Source organism: Tribolium castaneum, chromosome 6 (assembly GCF_031307605.1).
Source record: "Tribolium castaneum strain GA2 chromosome 6, icTriCast1.1, whole genome shotgun sequence".
NCBI lineage: Eukaryota > Metazoa > Arthropoda > Insecta > Coleoptera > Tenebrionidae > Tribolium > Tribolium castaneum.
In genome coordinates, this window is record NC_087399.1 from 8,247,904 (window position 1) to 8,271,328 (window position 23,425).

A 23,425-nucleotide genomic window follows, 5' to 3' on the forward strand; every position below is an offset into this window, starting at 1 on the left:
TGGGCCCCCTGGCGACATTAGCGGAACTATTGAGGACGAGAACGTTTTATTTGTTCGTTTCACATCCTAACGATCCTAACCCACGCGACCTCTGGTGTCAAAATATTATTTTCAAAATGTTTTTTTTAATAAATTTGTAATTTTCGTGATGTAAATACGTTCAAAATGAGTTTGAATTTGTTCATCCGAGCCCCAGTTAGTGCCGGTGTGAAAAAAAGTCTGAAACACCAACTTCAAGATTATAGGTTATGTCACAAACTCCTTAATTTCTCGTCTTGTTTTTGTACAAAAACCGCTCCAAATAACACACAAGGTGAAGAAAAGCATGAGCAAATTGCACGAAACGAGTCACCAACTCCAAAATTTCGTCGTAAATTATTAAACGGCCCTAACCTCAAAGACTTCTTTCGGGATGAAAATTTGAAAAATCAGGAAAACCTCCAGGAGGAGCACGTAGTTCCCTATTTACAGGACATCAATAGGTTGGTTTATGCTACAGTTTTGTGTTTGCCAACGTAAGTGTTGCAGATACGGCCAAAAACGCAAAGTTTATTTTGACGTCTATGGGTGTCAGATGAATGTCAACGACACCGAAATAATTTGGTCAATTTTGCAAAAGCACAACTATTTGAAGACTAGTAATTTATTGGAGGCCGATGTCGTGCTTATTGTCACTTGCGCGATACGCGAAGGGGCCGAGTCGAAAATTTGGGGCCGTTTGGAGTACCTGCGAGGGATTAATAAGAGCAAAGCGACGTTCAGTTCACGGTTTAAGGTCGGGGTCTTGGGGTGCATGGCCGAACGGTTGAAACACAAAGTCTTGGAGAAGAACAAGACGGTTGATTTGGTCGCGGGGCCTGACGCCTATAGGGATCTACCAAGACTGCTGGCTTTGACCGAAAATGACCAAAAGTCGGTCAATGTTTTACTGTCGTTTGATGAGACTTACGCCGATATCATGCCGGTGAGACTCAACGAGAACTCCGTCTCGGCTTTTGTGTAAGTGTAAATACTTCTTTATCTGAGAGCGACAACAACCAAGTCCATTTTTTTTCAAAGAATAAATAATTTTCTGGTTGAAATATTGCATGAAATCTTGGAGACGGCATTATTTACAATTCTTACAGTCTAGCGAAATGTTATTTGAGCGACATAGTTTTAAGTCCAAACTTTTCCAAATTTTGTGGAAATTTCTTTGAATTTAAGTTTCGTTCGTCTTCTCGACGGACTCAGAAGAATTAAAAAAGTACTAAGAAGAGAATCACAATAAAACAACATTATGAAAATGAGAAGAAAGGGAGAGAGAGGTGAATCGTATTTTACTAAAAAAAATGTGGAAGCAAAAAAATAAACATAAAACCACCATGTGGTAATTTGTGTCGGAATGACCGCATGTTATTAAATACAGAAGAACAACGCCAACAAATTTTTACGGATTTTTGGAAAGCAAGTAGTTCTTCAAAAAAGTATCGTCGGGCACAGGCCTAGAAAAAATTCAATGTCAAGAACTGATGTACATAATAAATTTATTTAAAAATTAATATGCAAAAAGTGAAAGACTGCAAATTATTTTTTCTTAATATATTGTCGATTAGTACTGCTTACGAGAGTCATTATTCGAGAGAAAGGACTTCGGAAAAATATCTTGATTCGAAATATTAATAAAATAGTTTAAAGACACGTAGTATATGATCTGGGATGAAGTTAAAACTGGTAGAACTGGAAACGAAATAGCTTCATGCATGTATAATTATTTTACTTTTACACTTTTGCAAATTCCATATTTAGAAACTGATTATTTATTCTGGTCCCAATTACATGATAATCTCATTGTATATGTTTATCATGAACAAATTTATTCACATTCAAGAAATAAATCATAAATAGTTATTAATGAGCAGGACAGCATTATTGAGCAAACTAAAAAAATGAAAGCAAGAACCAACTTCACCTGTGACGAGTGGACTAATTTTATTAGAAATTATAAAAATCCCCCTTTAAACGTGTATTCAATGAAATTATAAGACTCTTTGGACTTTGGTAGCATTTATTCGAATGTAACCTTGTGTTACAAGAAAAAATTGTGAAGATAGAAGCCAATTTAAAATATCAAAATTTGTTTGGTTTCCATTAAAAAAAATTGAGATAGGAAAATTATATTTTTTCAATGTGTCAATTTAAGAAAAAACTTCTAACTTAGAAATCAATAAAGGAAAATACAATAACTTGATAACACAGCTTAAATGGATACCAGAAAAATATCAGGACTATTACAGAAATCTTCCTTATGTGGAAAATGGTGAAGATTTTCCGTAAGACAATTAACCATCTTACTTAATAAATATATTTAAATTATTAAAAAAACATTACGATTACAATGCATTAAGTATTAATTTACCCCTTGGATTTAATTTATTGAACAAAAAAAACTATATGTTAAAACATTAAGTCCTTTTAGTGCCTTTCATTAATTACACTAGTTTACAGTGTATCTGTTGCTGAAGATTTTGTTGCTATACAGCAGCTCTAGTTTTTGAGATATAGGTAACTCAAGATAGCATTGTTTTTTAAAAAAGGATCCAACTTTTAATTAATTATTTAGTTATTTGTTGCCTTAGATTTTTTTGCTGTTGTTGGGTAACTGTTGAAGGCTGATTTGAAAACTGCCAATAGATTCTTTTCCATCAGCTCTAGTTTTTGAAGGGTACTACTTTTAGTTATTTGCTTATTTGTTGCCTTGTTTTGCTGTTGTTGATTAACTGATGGATACTGATTTCAAAACTACAAACAGATTTTTTCAGCTCTAGTTTTTGAGATATAGGTAACTCAAGTTAGCACTTCGTTAAAAAAGCATACAACTATAGGGTCAGTTTATAGAAAGCTTTGTTAAAATTTAATTCATTGTTAAAAGTTAACACCAATGGACTAACCAAATTGGTTCAATTTGGTCACGTGATCAGTTAATCACGCATTTAATTACGGATTAAATTAATGGCGCTTCTATAAACCGGTCCTTTGTCATTTGCTTATTTGTTGGCTCAGATTTTTTTGCTGTTGTTATTAATGTTTGTTGGGTAGTGATTTCAAAACAGCCATCAGATTTTGTCTATCAGCTCTAGTTTTCGAGGTAACTCATATTAGCATCTTTAACAACAAATATTTCCTTTAGTTTTTGAGATATAGGTAATTCATATTAGCAATCTTCGCACTTTTCATAATCTCTGAAATGGAAACTCGAGCTGATGGCCAAATTTAGACGTCAAATTTGAAAACAGCTGGTCAATTTACTGCAACAGACAAAAGTGGTATTTTGTAAATCGAATAAAATCAAATATCTCTTTGTTAACCTGCGAGATATACTTAGAACAAAATTCGGAAGTAAAATTACCGTTGGGGGCGCCACTGAGCTAGGTCGAAAACAGTAACCATAAATGGCGGGAAAATGTTTATTCGGATATTTTGAGCGTTGTACGAATTTTGGGGCTTCACAATTATTGCATTGCCTATGCGGAATAATTATTGCATCTTTGATGCAAGAAACTTATGTTGACAAATGAGAGATGACGAGGAAAACACGAATAACGAATGACTGTTTGGTTCACTTTCTTTATTGGAAAATTATTACAAAGACATTGAAAAGCCTACCTTTTGGCATAATTTACGTTTAAATATATCAGCAGTTGTTAATCTTTATTGTAGTTTTGTAGATTTACCGCAGCATTTTATGATTTTTTCAGTGGAAAATTCTAACCTAAAATTCATAACATTTCACTAATTTATTGGTTTCTTGAGCCAAACTTTGTGTTCGCTGTGATCCATTACTTATAATCTTTAATTAGACAACTGTTTGATAATACTTTGTAATCAAAATTTAAATATTTTTCACTTTTTATCCACTTTCAAGTTCCAACAATAAACACTTTATACCACGAAAAACTACAGAACCAAAGTCAACGTTAGGATTTACCACCACGTACTTTTAAACTAATTCTTTTTATTGTAAGTAATTAACACTATACACGCAAAATTGTTGAACAATTCATTAAATGTCAGTTAAATGTGGCATTACGAAAATTTCTTTACTGTTTTCGACATAGTTCAAAAGTCATCACCAGAGGGCGTCTAGTTAATTTTATTTCCGAATTCCATACCAAAATAACCGGTCTTAAAGATTAGGTAAAATGTTGTTGCATTGGTTACTAAATGAAAAAAATTGGTCCTGAACATTGAGCATTTTGGGCTTAGGCTGTTTTTGTTTTCGCTCTCAGGCACATAATTAAAAATTAATTGACTATTTGATGATTTTTTAGTTCGATAATGCGCGGTTGTGACAACATGTGCACTTACTGCATCGTGCCCTTCACCCGGGGCAAAGAACGTTCCCGTCCTGTGGACTCAATCTTACGCGAAATTGAATTATTATCGCAACAAGGCGTCAAAGAAGTGACTCTCTTGGGCCAGAACGTAAACAGTTATAGAGACTTATCAAACTCTGGCGATATTTTTATTAACAATCAGACGAACCTGGCCAAAGGTTTCAAAACCGTCTACAAGTCGAAAATCGGCGGTCGCCGCTTCGCCCACTTACTAGAAAAAGTCGCAGACGTGAACCCCGAAATGAGGATTCGGTTCACATCGCCCCACCCGAAGGACTTCCCCGATGAAGTCCTCCACGTGATAAAATCGCGCCCCAACATTTGCAAAAACCTCCACATGCCGGCGCAGTCGGGCAACACCAATGTGCTGGAGCGGATGAGAAGGGGGTACACGAGGGAGGCCTACATCGAATTGGTCGACCACATTCGGTATTTGCTGCCAGAAGTCAGCTTAAGCTCGGATTTTATCTGCGGATTTTGCGGCGAAACGGAGGAAGAGTTCGAGGATACGATCTCGTTAATGGAAATGGTCCAGTAAGCTATTACACTTTATCACCAGGCATTTACTAATTCGGTAATTGATGCAGATACAACAACGCGTATTTATTCCCATACAGCATGCGCGAAAAAACAGCTGCGCATCGGCGATACACTGATGATGTCCCGGCTGAAGTCAAGCAGAAACGTCTCGAAAGGATGATTCAGACGTTTAGGTTTTACGCCGAGAAGCTCAATAGGGCCCAAATCGGGCGCTTACAATTGATTTTAATTGAAGGTTTTAGTAGAAGATCGAGGAATCAATTGGCTGGACGAAACGATCAAAATATTAAAGTAATAATTCTTGTTTTCTTGAATTTTGTTTAATTTATTTAATATTTAGGTCGTGATCCCTGCTGGTGAAGTGCCGCAGAAAGACGGCCGAAGTAGCAAAGAACTAGGACCTGGGGATTACGTGGTGGTGCAAATAAACGCTGCAAATTCGCAAATTCTCAAAGGAATACCGTTGTACCACACAACTTTAAGTGAACATTTTCTCGAATATCCCGATTGTTTCGAGAATTCTTGTTATAGCATGATGTAAATAAAATTATTGAACGAAAATTCAATCGTTTTATTCTTTTGGCATAACAACTGGAAGCAAGTAAATAAAAAAATAAATGGAAGTACGTGGCACCCTGTAAATACGTAAAACAAACTCTTTAAATAAATGACTAGAATTAATCGGCGTTTACTTAAGCGCTCGGAGCGTCGCTAAAAGCTGGTCTAGTTCAACCTTATATCCGATTAGTTGTTTTTGCCTTTCGGCACATTGTTCACAACTTCGGTTAGTGACGTTCTTTTGTGCTAAGCCGTGAACAATCGCTCTTAAGCGAAACTCGCGCTCCTCGTAACGTTTCTCTAAAAATGCAATCTAAAAAGTTACAATCAATCAATGGAACTAAAAAGAAAAGACCCACCTTTTTTTGCAAAGCTTCAACTTCGGGGGTGTCCCCTGGCCGCCATTTATCCGCCATTTGTCGCAACTCATCGTTGAGGTGATCTCTTTCAACTGTAATTATCATCAACTCTTCCTTGGCTTTACTTAATTGACTCTGCAATGTTGAAAGCGAAACTTGCTGCAACTCAAGCTGCTCTCGTAGCGGAGTCACATTCGAGACGTAAGTGGCGATTTCACGTTCGTGTGCTTCTTGCAAAGCACTCAACTGCGAACAATTTAAACTCATGATCAAACTGGCCCACAGTGGACATAGCGGCAGTTTTGGCATTTTTTGGTTTAATTTTGTTCCTTATACTTGTATTCTACTTAATTCATATACAAATTATTGGTAAAATGAGAGTTAAAGCAGAAATGCAGACTTTATTTTCAGTTTTTAAGAACAGTATCATTAGAAGTGAATTTTTTTATAGAAATTCAATTTGATGACGGACAGGACACAAAAATATCTTATTTTTTTATCGCTGAACAATCGTTAAAAAAATTGTTAATTTAAAGTGTAATTCCAATTGAAGTAAATAAAGGTGGAAATTGTTGAAACTTTTTACTTAATTTTATTTGTTTACACATGACGGACGGGACAAAAAATCTTGTGTATGAAAATAGTTAAAAAAATTATTCACACACGTTTAATTAATTAATTAATTATTAATAAATAAAAGACTTTAACAATATTAAAATTAGACAGTGGGAATTAAAAATTGTTGGTCTTGTTTAACGACGTAAGAAGTAATAGAGCAACATTTATACTTTTTTTGCAATAACGGACGGGACAGCAAAATTTACAAGATAAAAAATAATATTAATAAACAATTTACTTACTGATTTCAGTTTTCTAAAATATCAGACACTAGAAAAACACTCTGCAAATATTATTCAAGCTGTCAACAGCGCTTTTCACAACATGTTTTAACCATACTGCTTTAAATCGAAAAATTACAAATTATTTTAAGGGATATTATTGATCCTTATTAAAATGAAATAAGTTTATTACAATTTAGTTTCAATCGACTGTTAATGACTTTTTTTTAATAAAAATAAAAAAAAATAAAATACAAAAAGCTCTTAGAATTTCCATTAATCGTATTATGCTCTTAGGTGCTCTTTTACGAAATAATGACAGTATTAGAAGAGGCTGGTGTATATAAAGCCTAAATTACGGAAATTGTGAGTTCTAATTATGATATTTATGAAAAAAATTTTTATACACTAGCATGTCCAATAAAAATATTTTCAAGAATATCTTATTTTAAATGGAAAGTTATGTTTGTTATTATGTTTCTGTATTGCTTGAATTATTTTAAGAAAATTTATATCAGCATTACATGCAATCAAAGTGGGCCATTTTCTAGATGTTTACACTTTTTAATTCTTTTTTAGTTTGCACTTTCTGCGAAAATCGGTTATGTTCTTAATTTTAAATACTGAAAACATATTTAGACATTAAAAAGAGAAAGTTTGGAAGTCCTTCGCCTTATCAAAATTTGAAAAAAAAAGGTAACATAAATTTTGAAGATTACAATACTTTGAAATGAAAAACTTCATTCTTTTGTTTACTAGATGAAGAAATAATTCTACATTTATATTTATTAAATTATTTTGAGTTTATTGACATTGCAAAAAACATATTGTCACCACATACTCACCATAATTGTTTTCACAGATGCAAATATTTCTTATTAAATAATAGTGCCGTTCCAAATTTTGTTACATACTTTCAATAAATGCATAAATTCAGGTTTGAAAACCTTTAATTTTCGATATTTTTTCTTGTTTCTTTTATAACTTATGTTATTAAATTTCCAAATTACAACAAAAAGTTAAAATCAATACTGAATTAAATTCTCTTTTATATTTAAGGCCGGTTTACAGAACGTTTCAATCGCAATTAAAATTTAATTCGCGATTATTAACTTGACACTTATCAATGCATTTCAAACTTAATTCCGCATTAAATTTTAATTTCGCTTTCTTAAGTCAATAAAAATTAGGCTGTTTCAACAAACTGAGTTATGGGTTATTTGATGCTCTGCATACATCAATTTAATTTTTTTTCAAAATCTGAAACAATAAAACAGCCATTCCAGGAATCTACCTGTAATGTTAAGTTTATTTTAAAATACACGATTTGATTTATATTTAGACAAAAAAAGGTTTTTTTAATTTACAAGTTACAATTTACAACATGAGAACATATCTTCAATCATGAATAATGTTGTTTATTATTATAATAAATAAATATTTATTTATATTTATAATAAATACTTTATTTGTACAGTATAATAAAATGTTTGTTTACTTCCGAATCGCTTTGGTAATGCATGCATCTATTGACGGTTGGCGACAATATTATTAAATCTTAAATAAACAGTATATACTATATAAAAAGTAAATTATACAGAAGTTATTGCACATTGCATTATTCTTCAGTTTCGTAGTTTTAAAAATTTCAACAGGTTCCATCTTTTATTTCAAAAATAATTACTGAGTGCCTTTTGAAGTCTTTTTTATGTCCCGTCCGTTATCAATTTGTATTTTTTCCTGTTCGTGTTTCAAATTTTGCAAACAGTTTGACTGGTACTACGTTTTATAAAGAAAAAATTACTTCTAAATAAAATCTAAAAATTTGTGCAAAGTGTCCCGTCCGTTAAAATGAAATGGCAGCTAAATAAAGATCTATGCTTTCTCATTCAAATGACCAAATATGATTTCAAATATTTAAAAATTGAAGAAAACGGTGCAAATTTTGGATTTATAGAAAAAATTCTCAATTAATTTCAAAGGTCGAAAAATTTACTCACATCATGCAACCGCTTCGTCTTCAAAGCCTGATAATCCTCCTCAATGCGGCACAACTGCTGCTTCATTTTATCCCTCTCAGCCCTCAAAAACTTCATTTCCTCCTCATCGACTGGCGTTTTGACCTGCGACGACAACTTCTCCGGATAACTCCTAAACTCCTTCCGATCATTTAAACTCCTCAAACTCCCTTCGCGTTCCTTTTGCAACTTGCGATTGGTTTTGCGCAACTCGTCCAATTCTCGCTGCAACTTTGCCACAACTTTCTCCTTATTGCTCAAATCTGTCTGCAAGCCTCTGATTGTCGCCACCAAATGTGCATCTTCTTTAACTTCGGCACGTTTAATCGATTTTTGCTCAGTTTGGGTCGAAATCGTGTGAGTATCCTTTTGCGGAATTTTCGTTTCATCGTTAATGGTTTGAGTGTAAACGTCGAAGGTGTCGTTTCGTCGTTTCAGCTGGTTTTTGAGATCGTTGACGTGCAGTTCGAGATCTTCAATGTGACTCTCGTATTTCAGCTTCATTTGGTTGAATTTCTCTTGAATGTCGAGGAAAATTCGCGATGATTGCGTGTCGCGATTCGAAGCTTCCTCTTCTAGGATTTTAATTCGGTCTTCTAGGATTTTCCTTGCCGTTAGATTGGATTCAGTGGCGTCGTTTTTAGCGGCTACTATTAAGGCTGAAACCGAATCCGGGTGTTTCCTTGCGATAATCCTCTCCATCTCTTTGATTTGCCGGTTCAGATCTTGGATACATTTCGCGTCTTTCTCGTTTTGCAATTTCAAACTCTTCGATTGCAATTTTTCAATTTCTAGTAGTTTGTTTAAATTGTTTTCGTTTTCCAACAGTTTGTCCTTCTCGCTTTGTAAATTGACGACTTCCGTTTTATATTTGGCTAAACTCGTGTCGAATTCGGCAACCTTACGTTCGAGATTTTTGTTTGAGGCGAGCAAATCTTCGTATGATTTTTTCAAAAGGCAGTGGGTTTTATTAATGGTGTCTAGTTGTAACTGTAAGGCTGTGTTCACCTCTTTCGAATCTTTCAATTCTTCGAGGGTTTTCTCGAGTTCAAGGTTTATTTCGGGCGAACATAACGATTTAGCGCTGAGAGCTGCCTTGGTTTGGTCGAGAAGGCTGCTGGTTTTTTGCAGTTCAGCCTGGAAAAGGATTCAGTTTTCACGTTGTGTTCCTATTTTAACGGTAAACTTGAATCTTTAAATGCATAAACAGGTCCGACTGCTAATATGCGTGCAATGACACCGTTTAAGCTGATACAATTTACCATTGTTTTCGGCTTTTCGCATTTCAGTGACAATGTGGTGTTCATATAAGCCTACCCCATTTATAATTATTTTATTAACTATGCCATGAATGAATCATTATTTTTTTAATATTGAAAGTAGAAGTAGAATTTTTAAATGAATACGATAACCGTGTTGTTGTCACCAATCGGGTCATCACAAATAACCGGAATCAGTGATAACTGATATAAAGTCCATCTAGTTTATTTTGATGCAAAACTGAAATAACGGCTGTCTTGTCTGTTTTTTTTTTGTCGCAGGTTCCAAGAAATAAAACTATGTTTGATTTCACATTTTTATTGCACGTCCGTTCGGAATAAACTGTGTATTAATATTGGAATAAAAAATGATGAAAAAAAAATGACTAATTGTTGTAAAAGAATTTTACACGGTGTCCTAGCGAGTTAGTAATATCCATTTATTCACTTCTAAATGTTAGAAAATTATTTTTTTCCATAAGCCGTAAATACTAATCTCCTGCCTCAACTAAAGTTATTTTCAAATATATAGTTGTTTCGGAAATGAGTTACAATACAAACTTACAGCCTACTCCGTCTAAACCCCACATTAGAAGTATTGAAAGTTTTAATAAAAATATTTGTTTGTTGAGTTTTGCTCAATTAAAATATTTTCAAGATGGCGGCACTTCCGGATATACCGGAAGTTGCTATGAACTTTCTAACCTATATTTTTAAGGCATTTCTGGATTACTAGAGTTATTTTAAGGTAGTTTTTATCAGCTTTCCCAATCCCAAAGTTTAACCTTTTTTGAGATATTTAGGATTTTTTCAAAATTTTTGGATTTGCACCTGTCACTTAAAAAATCTCTTAGTTTTAGAGATTTCGAAATCATACTTGGGGAATTAAAAGAGAAACCCTATATCTGTTCTCCAGAGTGTTCAAAATTAGAAAAGAAATTAATCAACCCAAAAATTTTAAGGTTAAGTTTGGACAACTTCAAGTACCCATAACTTCAATGTCTTAATCTTTATTTTACTAAATGGAGGAGAATTTTTTATGCATTGATCTGTATTAGCATTCCCTATACCTATCTGTGATAATTTTCAAGTTATGTTGGATTTTTGCCATTGTAGAAAATTTCTTACTAACCACATCTATTTTTGCATAGTTTGCCATAAAAAAATTTCTTATTAAACAAACGACAAGCTCTGTTTAAAATTGTGTTATCCGTTCCGTGAAAACAAAAGCACTTCATTGAATATTAGCTTAAAAAACTTTAATTTCTCACATTTTTTCTCTCGTTTCCTTAGTCGATTTCTATGAGAAAAGGCCTATGGCTAATGAATTTCCCAATCCCAACAAAAAGTGTCGGGAATGCTAATACAGATCGATGCAGAATTAAATTCTCTACGATTTAATGAAATAAAACTTGTGGTATTTCATTTCAAAGAATTGAATTATGGGTGTTTAAAATTCTGAAAACTTAACTTTAAATATTTGGGGGTTTGTTATTCTTTTTTAAAAACACCAAAAGAAAGACCTAGGCTTCCACTTGCAAATGAGCTACAAGATATTTCCAAATTTTAAAAAATGGCTGAGTTATCGATTTTTGAACTGGAGAGTGCAAATCCAAAAAAATAAAAAACCCTAAATATTTCGTAAACGGCAAAATTTAGGTATAGAGAAAGCTTATGAAAACTAATTTAAAATAACTCTAGTAATTAAAAAACGCATTAAAAATATAGATTTCCATTTAAAAAAAAGAAGTTGGTAGCGACTTCCGGTATAACCGGAAGTGTCACCATCTTGAAAATATTTTCATTGGGCAAGACCTAAGAGATTATGGTTGTATACAAATTTTCAGATGACTATCATTATTAGAACTACCAATACTTCTAACGTGTAGTTTAGACGGAACAGCCTATATATTTTTTAAATGAAACATCCTATATTTTTTTGCATTTTTGGATGTAATTTCAAAAACTAATGATTTTAACCTAAACTTTTATCGGTCGATTTTGCTTAGTTTTTGAGATATTTTAATTTGTTTTTAAGAAAAATACGCTCTCTTTAAAAATGCATTGCTCAAAATCTAAGATTCCTAAAAAAGAAGAATGATCAAACTTTAAGAATATCATTTCTAGTTAGCTCACCGTAATCAAGAAAATAAAAAAAAGATTGCAAAATGTTGAATAACTAAAAATTTTACATTTCTGCATCTAAAAAATCTTTAAATTGTCTGTCTAAAAACGAAAACAGTTACGTATCTCTTGCTGATTATGTGATAAAAATAATTAAAAATTATTAACTTTTGGTTCAGTAGACATTGTTTTAGTGGTCCTTGGACATTTAAAACTATGTTTTTAGATAGACAACTTAATAATGTTTAAGAATCACAAACAAAAAAAGGGTGTTCCATTTAACATTTTCTAGTTATTCAACTTTTAACAAACTTCTTAATTTTTCTACGTTCCTAATTACAATGCGCTAATCAAATGGTAAAGATTTAAGTTTGAACTTTTCCTTTTAAAGTGGTAAAAGAGCTATTTTTCTAGAATTCTTAGTTTTTGTGTAATAAATTAAAAAATTCTAGTATTCTAGTCAAAAAAATCAAATTACCCTGTATATTTGAAACTTATTTTAAGTGAGGCAGGAGGTTTATGAAAAAAATTCTAACATTTAGAGCTGAATAATGGACTTTCCCAACTCGCTGCGACATCCTGTATAAAACACGTAACGGGCATAATCAGGAATCTAAACGTTTTAAAACAAGAAATATCTTGTTTACAAAATTTTGCTTACATTTCCTTCCACTTCCCGCAGATTTATAATCTTGATTGAGACCAACGGTACCTTCCCATAACCAGGTCAACAGTTTCTATAAAATCAAGAAACATATAAACTAAAGACATTAAAATGAAGGGTCCAACTATCACGACTTGTCTTTACCTTATTTATTTGATCGTTGGACAAGCGTCTGAAAAAATCAGTTATACCGGCGACCAACTATGGAAAATAACCAACGGTAACAACTCGACTCTAAATTTACTAAAAACTTTAGAACAAGATAACTGTGAGTATATTAACAAGACCTACAAACGTTGAAAATAATCAATTGTAGATGTCTCAATATGGGGGCACAATTCTACGTATATTGACGCATTGGTTCACTCATCGGCTTTAAATAAAGTGAGAGACAAGCTTCAGGAGCACGGACAAGAGTTTAAGGTTTCAATTGAAGACGTACAGAAAGCCATAGATGAGGAAAACCCCAAACCTGCAAACCTTGACGGTCGCAAGGGATTTCGTTTGACTTGGAATTACTATCATAGTTTGGCCGACATCTACGATTACCTCTACTATTTGCAACAAACTTTTCCGAAACTGTGCTCAGTTCACAATATCGGACAGTCAGTCGAGCGCCGACCGATCAAACTTTTCCTAATTTCTAACGGAAAGAAAGCAAATAAAGCGATTTTCATCGAGGGAGGAATTAACGCCCAGGAATGGATATCACCAGCCGTAATCACATACGTAATCAATCAATTCGTTTCGAATTATCAAAATGAAACACTTTCGGTGCAAAACATAGACTGGTATATCGTACCAGTGTTGAACCCTGATGGTTATGAATATTCGTACAATGTGGACAGATTGTGGAAGAAAAATCGATCAAAAAACAAGAAATGTGTCGGAGTTGATCTTAGTCGAAATTGGGGTTATAACTGGGGTAAAAACGGGTCATCGAGTGACCCGTGTAGTAATTCATACAGAGGAAGAAGACCGTTTTCTGAACCCGAAACGGCAATTGTTGCTAATTTGTTTATTACTCATCCGGAAATTGACTGGATTGGGTATATTTCAGTTCGTGCTTATGGACAGTACATTGTTTATCCTTGGGGGTGCCCGAATGGGGTACTCGAAGACCACGAGGAGTTGTTTAGAGTGGCAAAAGAAGCGGCTGTGGTAAGCAATTGTACATTAAAATAATCTCACCCATTTTATCTAAAATTTCGCACGTTTTTCGTAATTTTTCCTAAAAAAATAGCAAATTTCTCACTGGAATCTTCAAAAATAGTATGTTTCTCGATGAAATTGTACACAAATCAACCGAAATAAGGTCGAAAAAATGCATTTTGCTTTGCGTTTTTTACGAAAATGACGCATGATTTAAGGAAATCTTCAGAAATGAGTAAGTTTTTTGATGAAAATGGACCCAATTTGAAAGAAATAATGCCGAAAAAGCACACTTGTCCAGTTTATTTTGCAGTGGAAATTGAGTTAAACAGAGCAAAATAGGTCGAAATCATAGTACATTTCACACTTTATTGTGCGATTTTCTCTTAAAAAGCCGATGATAATGCATATAAATCGAGCGCAATAGAAAATACACATTCTGAATTCTTTTCTTCCTTAATTTTAAAAATTAAATTAGGAAGTTTTTCGTTGAAAATCATTTTAAACAGAGCCAGGCATCAAAATAAACCATTTCATGCCTTACCTTGCAATTTTCTGCCGTGTCTAAACGAATGACTCTCTTCAATAATTAGTAATTTTCACGGTGGAAATCGACAAAAAATCGAGAAAAACAAGCTGAAATATTGCATTGCGCACCATATTTTGTGAGGTTTCGAATTTGTCATTGAAAAAACACATCTGCTTTATTTTGACGAACACTTTTCGAAAATTTTTAAGTTCGTGAGCAAAACAGACCGAAACAACGCATTTCCACATTATTGTGCGATTTTCTCCAAAAATTAGAAATTATCTCAATGATAAGAAACCCAAATCGAGCGGAATAAATCGAAAAAATAATGCGTTTCGTTTCCCATTTTGAGATTTTCAGCCTTGTTATAAGAAAATCTTCAAAAATTAATATGTTTCTCGATGAAATTAAACCTGAATAATATCGGAAAAATGCACTTTTTACGAAAATAACGCATAATTTAAGAAAACCTTCAAAAATTAGTAACTTTTTCCATGAAGGTGGACCCAAATTCAGAGAAAGCACACAACTGTTCATTTTTTTTTTCTACAAAATATCTAATATTTGTAAGTTTCTCATTGGAAATGGAACAAAACAGGTCGAAATCATAGCACATTTCACACTTTATTGTGTGATTTTCTCTTAAAAAGCCGATTAAAATGCACATAAATCGAGAGCAATATACAAGGTAATTCAGAAGTACCGTACAATGTCTTGGGTGTTGATAAAAGCCATTAAACTGAATCAAAAGTTCCTATGACAAAAAACTGTTTGAGCATTTTTTTTCACGAACTAAGCTCTTCAGAGTTAAATTTTGAAGTTAATTTTTTGATGCTTCAGATCATATATTTTTGACTTTAGTTAACGGAAACAACAGCTCTTGCAACTTTAAACAAATACCTGTTGAAAAAATCAACAAGTAATGATGTGCAAAACACACACGCGTTTCGTTCCCTATTCTGCCTGAAAAAATCTTCAAAAATAGTAAGTTTCTCGGTAAAAGTGGACACAAATTAGCCAAAATAAGGTCGAAAAAAATGCATTTCGCTTTCGCTTTTTTTACGAAAATAACATACGATTTAGGAACAAAAAATGAGTAAGTCTGTTTCTGGAAATGTACTCAATTTGTGCAAAATAAAGCCGAAAACGCGTTTATTTATTTTAACAAAATATCTGCGAAATTTCTGACTGGAAATCGACTCAAACAAAGGAAAACAGGTACATTCCTCACTTAATTGTGCGATTTTCTCTTAAAAAGCCGATGAAAATCCACATAAATCGAGCGCAACAGATGTAAAATTTTGAATTATACTTTTTTCATTGCCTTTTAAAATCTGTAAAAATTATGAAGTTGTTCGATGAAAAAAAACTAAACTCGAACGAATAGATCGGAAAATGTATTTCATACCTTATTTTATTTAATTACTTCCTGCCCTAAACAACCAAAAACAATTTTTTCCGTCTTATTTTTAAATTTTTTGCCTTGTTTTTATAAAATCTATCCAAACAAAGGTGAGTTTTTCGTTGAAAATCAAACTAAACAGAGCGAAACAGATCAAAATAAACCATTTCATACCTTACCTTGCAATTTTCAGCCGTGTCTAAACGAAATCTCTACATAAGAATTAGTAATTTTCACGGTGGTGTGTTGTTTTTTTCAAATTTGTTATTGAAAATGCAACAAAACTGGGGAAACAGGTCGAAAAAAACACATTTCGTATCTTAGTTTAGGTTTTTGGCAAAATTAAACTTTCTTAACGTTTCTGTTTTGCTTTTACGAACAGAAAATGGTAAGCGCTGGTGGCGAAAGCTACACAGTAGGTCCTGCAGGAATTATCACCGATAGCTCATCCGGAATATCCATAGGCTGGGCTAAAGATGCTCAAGCCATAAAATACGCATACATCATGAAACTGAGAGACACCGGACGTTACGGCTATTTCCTACCAGCAAGATTTATCAAACCAACAAGCGAAGAAGCTGTTACCTTCCTCAGAACTATCGCAGGAATAATCAAATCTTAAAATTGTTTGTAATTTAATAATAAAGTAGTATTCAGGAAACACTAACTATAAAATAACTTGGACGTATTTTATAACTTTATGTACGAATTCCAAGCTACGTTTACGACTGGGTGGGTGCATCCACCTTTCATAAACTGCAAGTCAATTAAAATTTTCAATAGAGAGAGGTATCGTAAATAACCCTTTTTTGTTTCGTTTCGATAGCTACACCGTTGGTCTTCCGGTAGAAGATTTTTATTTCCCTTATTCTCAATCGCGAATATTTTCAAATTAGAGTCCCGAATCAAGTTCAACGCTCTTTCAAACCAATTAACTTATCGCAGGGAAGAAAACCACTCGATAAAACTACAATAATATTAACGCTCCGCGACTAATTACAATATAATTAATTTTATAACAAGCGTTCGACCCACGATGAAAAAAAAACGGAACGGTACCGTTCTTCACGAACCGGGTCACGCCTCATCCTCGCGTATATATAAAACGATCATCGACGAATAACATCATATTGAAATGAGGTGTTCGACGTTAATTTGTCTTTTGGTGGTCGGTCAAGTGTGGGCAAGGCCGGAAGCCCCAGTGGCGAACGTCACCGAGGGTGAGGTTCAAGGCAGGGTTTTGTACACGGGAAGTCAGTTGTGGAAAACGCGCGATGTGACCAAGGAACAAATCAAAGTTCTGGCCGAGTTGAGGGATGAAAATGGTATTTTTTAGCTATGTATTGCATTTTTTTTTAAATATTTTTTAAGAAATTTCGATGTGGGGTGGAAATTCGACCGCCCTCGATATTTTAGTCAAGCCTGATGCGGTTGACCATGTCAAAGAAAAACTAAAGGAGAGTGGAATTTCATTTGAAGTTGTTATTGACGATTTGCAAAAGGCAATCGATGAAGAAAATCCGACAGACATTGAGCTGGATGACCGGCGAGGTAAGATTTTTGTTAAAAAATCAAAGATAACGTATGTAATTCTGTTAAATGAAAAACTGGTTTTCACAAATGTAGTCAGTCAATATTATTTGCTTCCCAGTTCCACGTAAAGTGTTTGCGGTTAAATATTTTATGGATTTTTTTATGAAATAAATCGTATTTTGCCAGTACGTTTACCGAAATCAAGCATATAGCAATTTACTTTTGTGCGTTTTTAATTCTAATTTAATGAATAGTTGTACAACCATTATAATTTTTCTTACATTATCAGTGAAAATAAAAAACTGGTTAAGTATTTGTGTATCAAGGATGCGAACTTTAGAATTATTTGTGGTTTCTCTAGGAGAAACATCAAGACCATCATATTTAAATGTGTACATAAAAGTGTGTGCAAGAAAAATTTTAAGCAATGTTTTAAGATTGAAAAGTTGAATACCAAAGTCAGTTTAATTAATTAATATTGAGCTCCGATCTGTTTTAGAAATTGAAACAATTAGTAAAAGCGATTCATTGTGTTTACTATTAAAGTTGACGTAAAACATTAGTCTGACTCCAATTATAAATTTGAAGAAGAAAAGCAGAGGAAGAAAGTATTCAACTTTTATTAATCGTATACAATTCACGAGGCAAAATCAACAAAATGTTCCTAAATATGACCTAATCGTAACATCGTAATCTGTAGCCTTTATTACTTAACAATTCATACAACAGTATATTATTATACGAGTTTTATAAGACGTTCTATTGTGGCACGAATAGTTTTGGAGCACGACTAAGGAGTGTAATATACTATTTTTTCTACTTTCTATTTTTGTTGTTAGTTTTTATGAAAATCTCTTCAAACTAATTCCTCTAAATTTTGTTAATTATTTGGGCTTTATCAATAAACGACTTGAGCTGTTGACAGATCACACAGTGATGGCTGATGACACTCAGTCCAGCACTGCCAATACAACTTCTAAAAATTTATTAAAAGGAGCTGCACAAAAGTTCTCTTTGTGAAACTACTTTCGGTTTCACAATGAACAACAATTTGTGAAACCAAAGTTGAAAAACAGATTTTATAGTGTGTCCCAGCGAATTGGTAAAATCCATTAGTCACCTCTAAATGTTAGAAAAGTAATAACTTTTTCTTCCTAAGCCAGAGATACTAATACCCTTCCTCACCTAAAATTATTTTCATACAGCGTGCTCAAAAACTGGCGCACCAACTCAATGGTGTGTGGTAGAGAAGTGGTTACATATAAAGGTAAAAATAGTAAAAAAATTCTTTGTATTAAAGTTATTGATAAATAACGGATTTTAGATAAATGATATGTGGCAACGTTGTCTAACAGTCATGATCGCAATAGAATTTGAGCAACAATGAAAATAAATTATTTTTGAAACGGTTTCCTAGAAAATAATTCCCATTGTTGGCACATCTACATTTTTTGGATAAATTTAAATTTTTTTAAATTAAAAAAACTGTTAAAGTCTGAGAGTAAATTTAGAAATAATTATTCATCGTTTTGTTACGGAACGATTACTTGGTATGTAACATAAAACCATAAGAAAATAATGAAAACTAAAGAAGTTAAAACAATAAGTTTGTAGCTGCGGATTTTTTTAAATATGACTTTAGGAATTTTTCAACATTTTTCCCGTAATCTGCACTTGCTACTCAATAACGTACCACTCAGTTGGTGCGCCAGTTTTTGAGCACCCTGTATATACAGGGCGTAAAAAGCTAAATCAAAAAATTCAAAAAATATAGGATGTTCCATTAAAAAAAACATAAGTTTGTATTACAGTTCATTTCAGAAACACTATATATTTATATATTTTATATTTAAAATTAATTTTAGGTGAGGTAGAGGGTTAGGATCTACGGCTTAGGAAAATAAAATTATTACTTTTCCAATATTTAGAAATGAATAATGGTCATACTTTTTAATAGTAATTTAACATTACTTTGCTTTTCACATCATAAAAGGAATATTTGAAGAGAAAAATCGTGAAGGTATATTAACAAGATAAAGGTACTTCAATAGTATAATAAAATGATACAACAAAAATATGACAATACAGTAAAAATATCTTAAATTGTGTAGTTCTTTATTATTATTCTCAGCTATTTGTTGAAGTGTTTTCATTAAATAAACAGCAAAATAATCTAAAAGAAAGCCCAATTTCTGTATTGTAGGTACCGTAGGTACTCATATACTGATACCTTATAGTGTTCATATCTTAACATGTTATCTAAAGACCAAAGCGTTTTTTGTCGACGAAAGTGTCTAATCTACTCAATATGTTTTTAAAAACTGGAGTAATATTACTAATAATTCAAACAATCTCTTTAAAAAAACACACTTTCCAAAATTAAATCTGAAAAAAGGAAATGTCAAACAAATAATATAACATTATAAAAAGATAAAAATAATAAGTGAGCAGGTTGGTAACTTTCAGTGCGAAAAATCCCCTATAAATATATCCTAGCGTGGAGAGGTCTCACTTCGTTGGGCAACAAGCTGGAATTGTGGCCATCGGCAAACTGGGGTCCGTAACCCTATATGTATGTAACCGCATGCTATCTCTAGCATAACTATCTTTCTATAGCACCCCTCCAACGTTTTTATTTCCAGCACAAGCAAAAAATAATCAAACCCAAACCATTAAATCTAATAACTTTTATGCAAATTCCAGGACACCGTCTCACATGGCAAGCCTACCACCGATTTTCCGACATACTAGGATATTTAGACTATTTGGCCGAAACTTATCCCGATTTATGCACCGTCCAAACCATCGGCCAATCAGTCCAAGGAAATCCAATCAAACTTTTGAAAATCTCGAACGGAAATCCAGGCAATAAAGCCATTTGGATGGATGGGGGAATCCACGCAAGAGAATGGATCTCACCAGCAACAGTCACTTTCATAATCAATCAATTCGTTTCGAATTTCGAATCGGAACCATCAGCTGTGCAAAATATAGACTGGTATATAACACCCGTGTTGAATCCTGATGGTTACGAGTACTCACACACAAGGGATAGACTATGGAGGAAGAACAGGAAAGGGGGAGGACAGTGTGCCGGAGTGGATTTGAACAGAAATTTCGGGTAATTTAATTATTATTAAGAATAATTATTACAGAAAAAGTGTGAGGAGACAAAGTCTAGCTAATGCTATTCTACTTAACCCCTTTCTAAAACAAAACAAAATAATATAAACTCAAAAAATGGACAGAAAATAGTTGATTTTTAAAAATAATATGAAAAGAAAAGTATGTATTTTTAATAATAGTGAAGAAAAGAAAAAATAATACAGAATGAAAAACAAAAACAGAAAAAGAAACAGTTACTAAAGTAATAAATATTTTAACTGTACCTGCTTTTTAAATAAGTTTACTGGCTTTGATTCTAAATGGTTATCTACCATTTACAAGTTTTCGCTCTAGATAAAAAAGTGATAAGGTAAACAAAACAGAGTAAACTATAAATGCTGAAAAATATTTAAAATAAGCTTCAAGTTTTAGCCAAATTAATGTTTTAATTTTACGAGAACTATGATCATATTTTCTACGTTTATAAATAAATCTACAATTATTTTGAATTTTTTTGTAAGCAATTTTTACAACCACAGTCAAGACAAGAGTGCGACAATAATTTCTGAAAACTTAGACGGTAATGGAACAACTGCGCTCTCTGGCGACATTAACAGAACTATCAAGGACAGGAACGTTTTATTTGTACCTCGTTTCACATCCTAACCTTTAGATATCCGTAGTCTAAACAAATAACTTTGAATACCTTTATTACTTTATTAATTTATAAAATTCAATAATAAAATTTTCAGGTACCGTTGGGGCGGCCGTGGTTCATCCAAAAACCCCTGTACAGAAACATTCGGAGGCTCGGGCCCCTTTTCCGAACCTGAAACTTCAGCCGTTCGAAATTTCATTCAAGGCAATTCGGGTGCCAACTGGAAGGCCTATATTTCCTTCCATTCGTACGGACAGTACATTTTGTACCCTTGGGGTTATGACAGAGTTGTACCACCGGATTACAAAGACTTGGAAAATGTTGCCAGAAAAGTGGCTTCGGTACGTTTACTCCAAAAAGTTACGGCAGAATTAATGATTAATTTATAATAGGCGATAAGATCGACCGGAGGATCGCATTATACGTTCGGTCCTGCTGCTAACACTCTATATCCGGCCTCGGGGGGCTCAGATGATTGGGCTAAAGGCAGCGCCAAGTTTAAATATTCGTACACGATCGAATTGAGAGACAATGGAAGATATGGGTTTGTGCTTCCTGCGGCTTATATTCAACCCACCGCAACGGAAGCCCTGGCTGCAGTCAGAGTGATTGCAGAGGCAGCTGCTGCTGCCTAATTATTTATTTATTACTTTTGTGCTATTTATGTATGTTTTTAAAAAAATATAGAAACAGAGACGCTGTGATTAAAATTTCTTGTTTAAAACTTACCCTAACAAGCCGGATGTCTTCTCTCAGTTGTTTGTTGTCTTCCTGCAGCGTCTTTATCAAGTCTTCCTTTATTTGAATTTCTTCCTCCTCCTGTTTTGGACCAATTTCTTCATTCTTTTCCTTTTCTTTCATTTCAATAATTGGGGACGGAACCGACTGCACTTTACTCTCCTCACTGAAGTCCTCACTATACGTCTCACTCTCACTATCGTCATTCGGAAGGGGGCTTACGCTCTTAGGTGTGGGTGTGGAGTTTTTGCTCCCATCTGAGTTCAACTCCGTGATATTTTGCGAAGTTTTCGACCGTTGACTCAACTGTTCGAAACTTTTCGAACTCTCAATGTAAATCTTCTCCGCTTCCCTCATAATATCGTCAATGCTGCGTTCTTCTTTGGAATGTTCGTAAGGGCCCAAAGGGCTCTGTGCTGCAACTCTGTTGATTTCTTCGATTATGCTCCCCACGTCCACGTCCGTTCGATCTTCGTGGTTGCTGTTGAGGACGTTGTGTTCCCTTTCGAGAAATTCGGCCAAGGAATTTGATATTTCCAAGTCGAGTTTGGGGATGGTGAGGTTATTGGCGTTTTCTTCTTTCGTGATGTTGGGGCTCTTTAACCACCAGAATGAGGCTGCAGATTTCGTTTCCATGATTTTATCGATTATGCGAGGTGTTAACGACTTGTTTGGTGTGAAAAACGATTTAACAATTCTTAATTTCGTGCTAAATTGTTTACAGTTTTTGACAGTTGACGGGTGTTTGTGTTTTGGTCATAGAGAAACTAAAAATGTGGATGGTTCAGATGTCACAGTCGCATAATCACTAAACACCACTAGTGACAGTAAACAAATTTCTAATTTTATTTATCAATCAAATATGCACAAAAATCAGAGATAATTTTAAAGATCGAATAGTAGTTGTTTTTTTATGTGACAAAATATTACAGGTTTTTTGTAACTCTGTAGTTAACATAAGCGATTTACTGGTTGCATATGACACAAAATATTTTCAGAAGGAGGCTAAAAAATATAATAAATACTCGTTTTTGTATCTGTTGTATACTGTTAAGCCAGTTTCTGTTTGTTTTATGTTTCTATTAGCAGAAATCTCAAAATGAAATGTCTGCACATGTTTTGCCAACCAACATAGCATCATAAGGACGATGACTTCTACTATTACATTATTAGATTATTATTTATTACTTACCTTTTTACATAATCTGTTAATAGCAACTGCAATTAATATGTTTATTTAACATATTTTATCAAAGGCTAAGAGTTTATTCTATGAAAATTGTTGTTTAAAAAAATATTTGCATTTATTTTTATCAATACACATATCAGCACATAAACAATAACGTAAATACATGATAGGTGGAAATGACATAATTATAAGTATTTACGTATTTTAAAAAAAAATCCCCGTTTATGTAGATAAAATACATATCTAAAATTTCATATCGTACAAAAATTTTCGTGACTAAAATCAAAGAAATAACGCAGAGTTGAATAAAAAATATTGTCATATTTCTTCCAGATTGTGAGAACTTAGTTGGTTTAAGTTAGACAACGTTTCCAAATACTTT

At 33.3% G+C, this 23,425-nt stretch overlaps 3 protein-coding genes across 4 annotated transcripts; 2 read left to right on the forward strand and 1 right to left on the reverse strand.

Moving 5' to 3' along the window:
- The first annotated feature begins 48 nt into the window (after positions 1 to 48).
- Positions 49 to 5,477, forward strand: LOC662312 (uncharacterized protein). Its single transcript, XM_968418.5, has 5 exons — positions 49 to 482; positions 529 to 999; positions 4,311 to 4,910; positions 4,964 to 5,207; positions 5,257 to 5,477. Exons 1-5 carry the CDS (start codon positions 166 to 168, stop codon positions 5,455 to 5,457), a joined length of 1,833 nt encoding a protein of 610 aa, XP_973511.1. The 5' UTR covers positions 49 to 165; the 3' UTR covers positions 5,458 to 5,477.
- LOC662272 (centrosomal protein of 162 kDa) lies at positions 5,473 to 22,634 on the reverse strand. 2 transcript variants are annotated; one of them, XM_064357282.1, is made up of 5 exons: positions 21,846 to 22,633; positions 8,673 to 9,827; positions 5,834 to 6,079; positions 5,609 to 5,787; positions 5,473 to 5,551 (listed from the first exon to the last, which is right to left on the reverse strand). In XM_064357282.1, the coding sequence occupies exons 1-5, from the start codon at positions 22,488 to 22,490 to the stop codon at positions 5,488 to 5,490; spliced, it is 2,289 nt and encodes a 762-aa protein (XP_064213352.1). In that variant the 5' UTR covers positions 22,491 to 22,633; the 3' UTR covers positions 5,473 to 5,487. The 2 variants fall into 2 exon arrangements, with proteins under 2 accessions (XP_064213352.1, XP_015837880.1); XM_015982394.2 differs by lacking the exon at positions 5,473 to 5,551 and having other exon boundaries at positions 5,604 to 5,774; positions 21,846 to 22,634.
- On the forward strand, positions 12,834 to 21,826 carry LOC662200 (uncharacterized). Its single transcript, XM_015982395.2, has 8 exons — positions 12,834 to 13,005; positions 13,054 to 13,898; positions 16,203 to 16,436; positions 16,950 to 17,145; positions 17,192 to 17,371; positions 20,057 to 20,474; positions 21,211 to 21,457; positions 21,509 to 21,826. The coding sequence occupies exons 1-8, from the start codon at positions 12,849 to 12,851 to the stop codon at positions 21,749 to 21,751; spliced, it is 2,520 nt and encodes an 839-aa protein (XP_015837881.2). The 5' UTR covers positions 12,834 to 12,848; the 3' UTR covers positions 21,752 to 21,826.
- Positions 22,635 to 23,425: the final 791 nt, after the last annotated feature.

What these genes read in the sequence shown, in the direction of transcription:
- LOC662200 (XM_015982395.2), top strand. Translation starts at nt 12,849, where the DNA reads ATGAAGGGTCCAACTATCACGACTTGTCTTTACCTTATTTATTTGATC. An exon ending in CTATCGCAGGAATAATCAAA is followed by an intron (nt 16,437 to 16,949) that starts TCTTAAAATTGT and finishes GAATAACATCAT; the next exon opens with ATTGAAATGAGGTGTTCGAC. An exon ending in GATTTGAACAGAAATTTCGG is followed by an intron (nt 20,475 to 21,210) that starts GTAATTTAATTA and finishes TAAAATTTTCAG; the next exon opens with GTACCGTTGGGGCGGCCGTG.
- LOC662272 (XM_064357282.1), bottom strand. Translation starts at nt 22,490, where the DNA reads ATGGAAACGAAATCTGCAGCCTCATTCTGGTGGTTAAAGAGCCCCAAC. An exon ending in AAGACATCCGGCTTGTTAGG is followed by an intron (nt 9,828 to 21,845) that starts GTAAGTTTTAAA and finishes ATCCTTTTCCAG; the next exon opens with GCTGAACTGCAAAAAACCAG. An exon ending in TTGAAGCTTTGCAAAAAAAG is followed by an intron (nt 5,788 to 5,833) that starts GTGGGTCTTTTC and finishes GTAACTTTTTAG; the next exon opens with ATTGCATTTTTAGAGAAACG.
- LOC662312 (XM_968418.5), top strand. Translation starts at nt 166, where the DNA reads ATGAGTTTGAATTTGTTCATCCGAGCCCCAGTTAGTGCCGGTGTGAAA. An exon ending in TCGTTAATGGAAATGGTCCA is followed by an intron (nt 4,911 to 4,963) that starts GTAAGCTATTAC and finishes TAATTGATGCAG; the next exon opens with ATACAACAACGCGTATTTAT. An exon ending in GAAACGATCAAAATATTAAA is followed by an intron (nt 5,208 to 5,256) that starts GTAATAATTCTT and finishes TTTAATATTTAG; the next exon opens with GTCGTGATCCCTGCTGGTGA.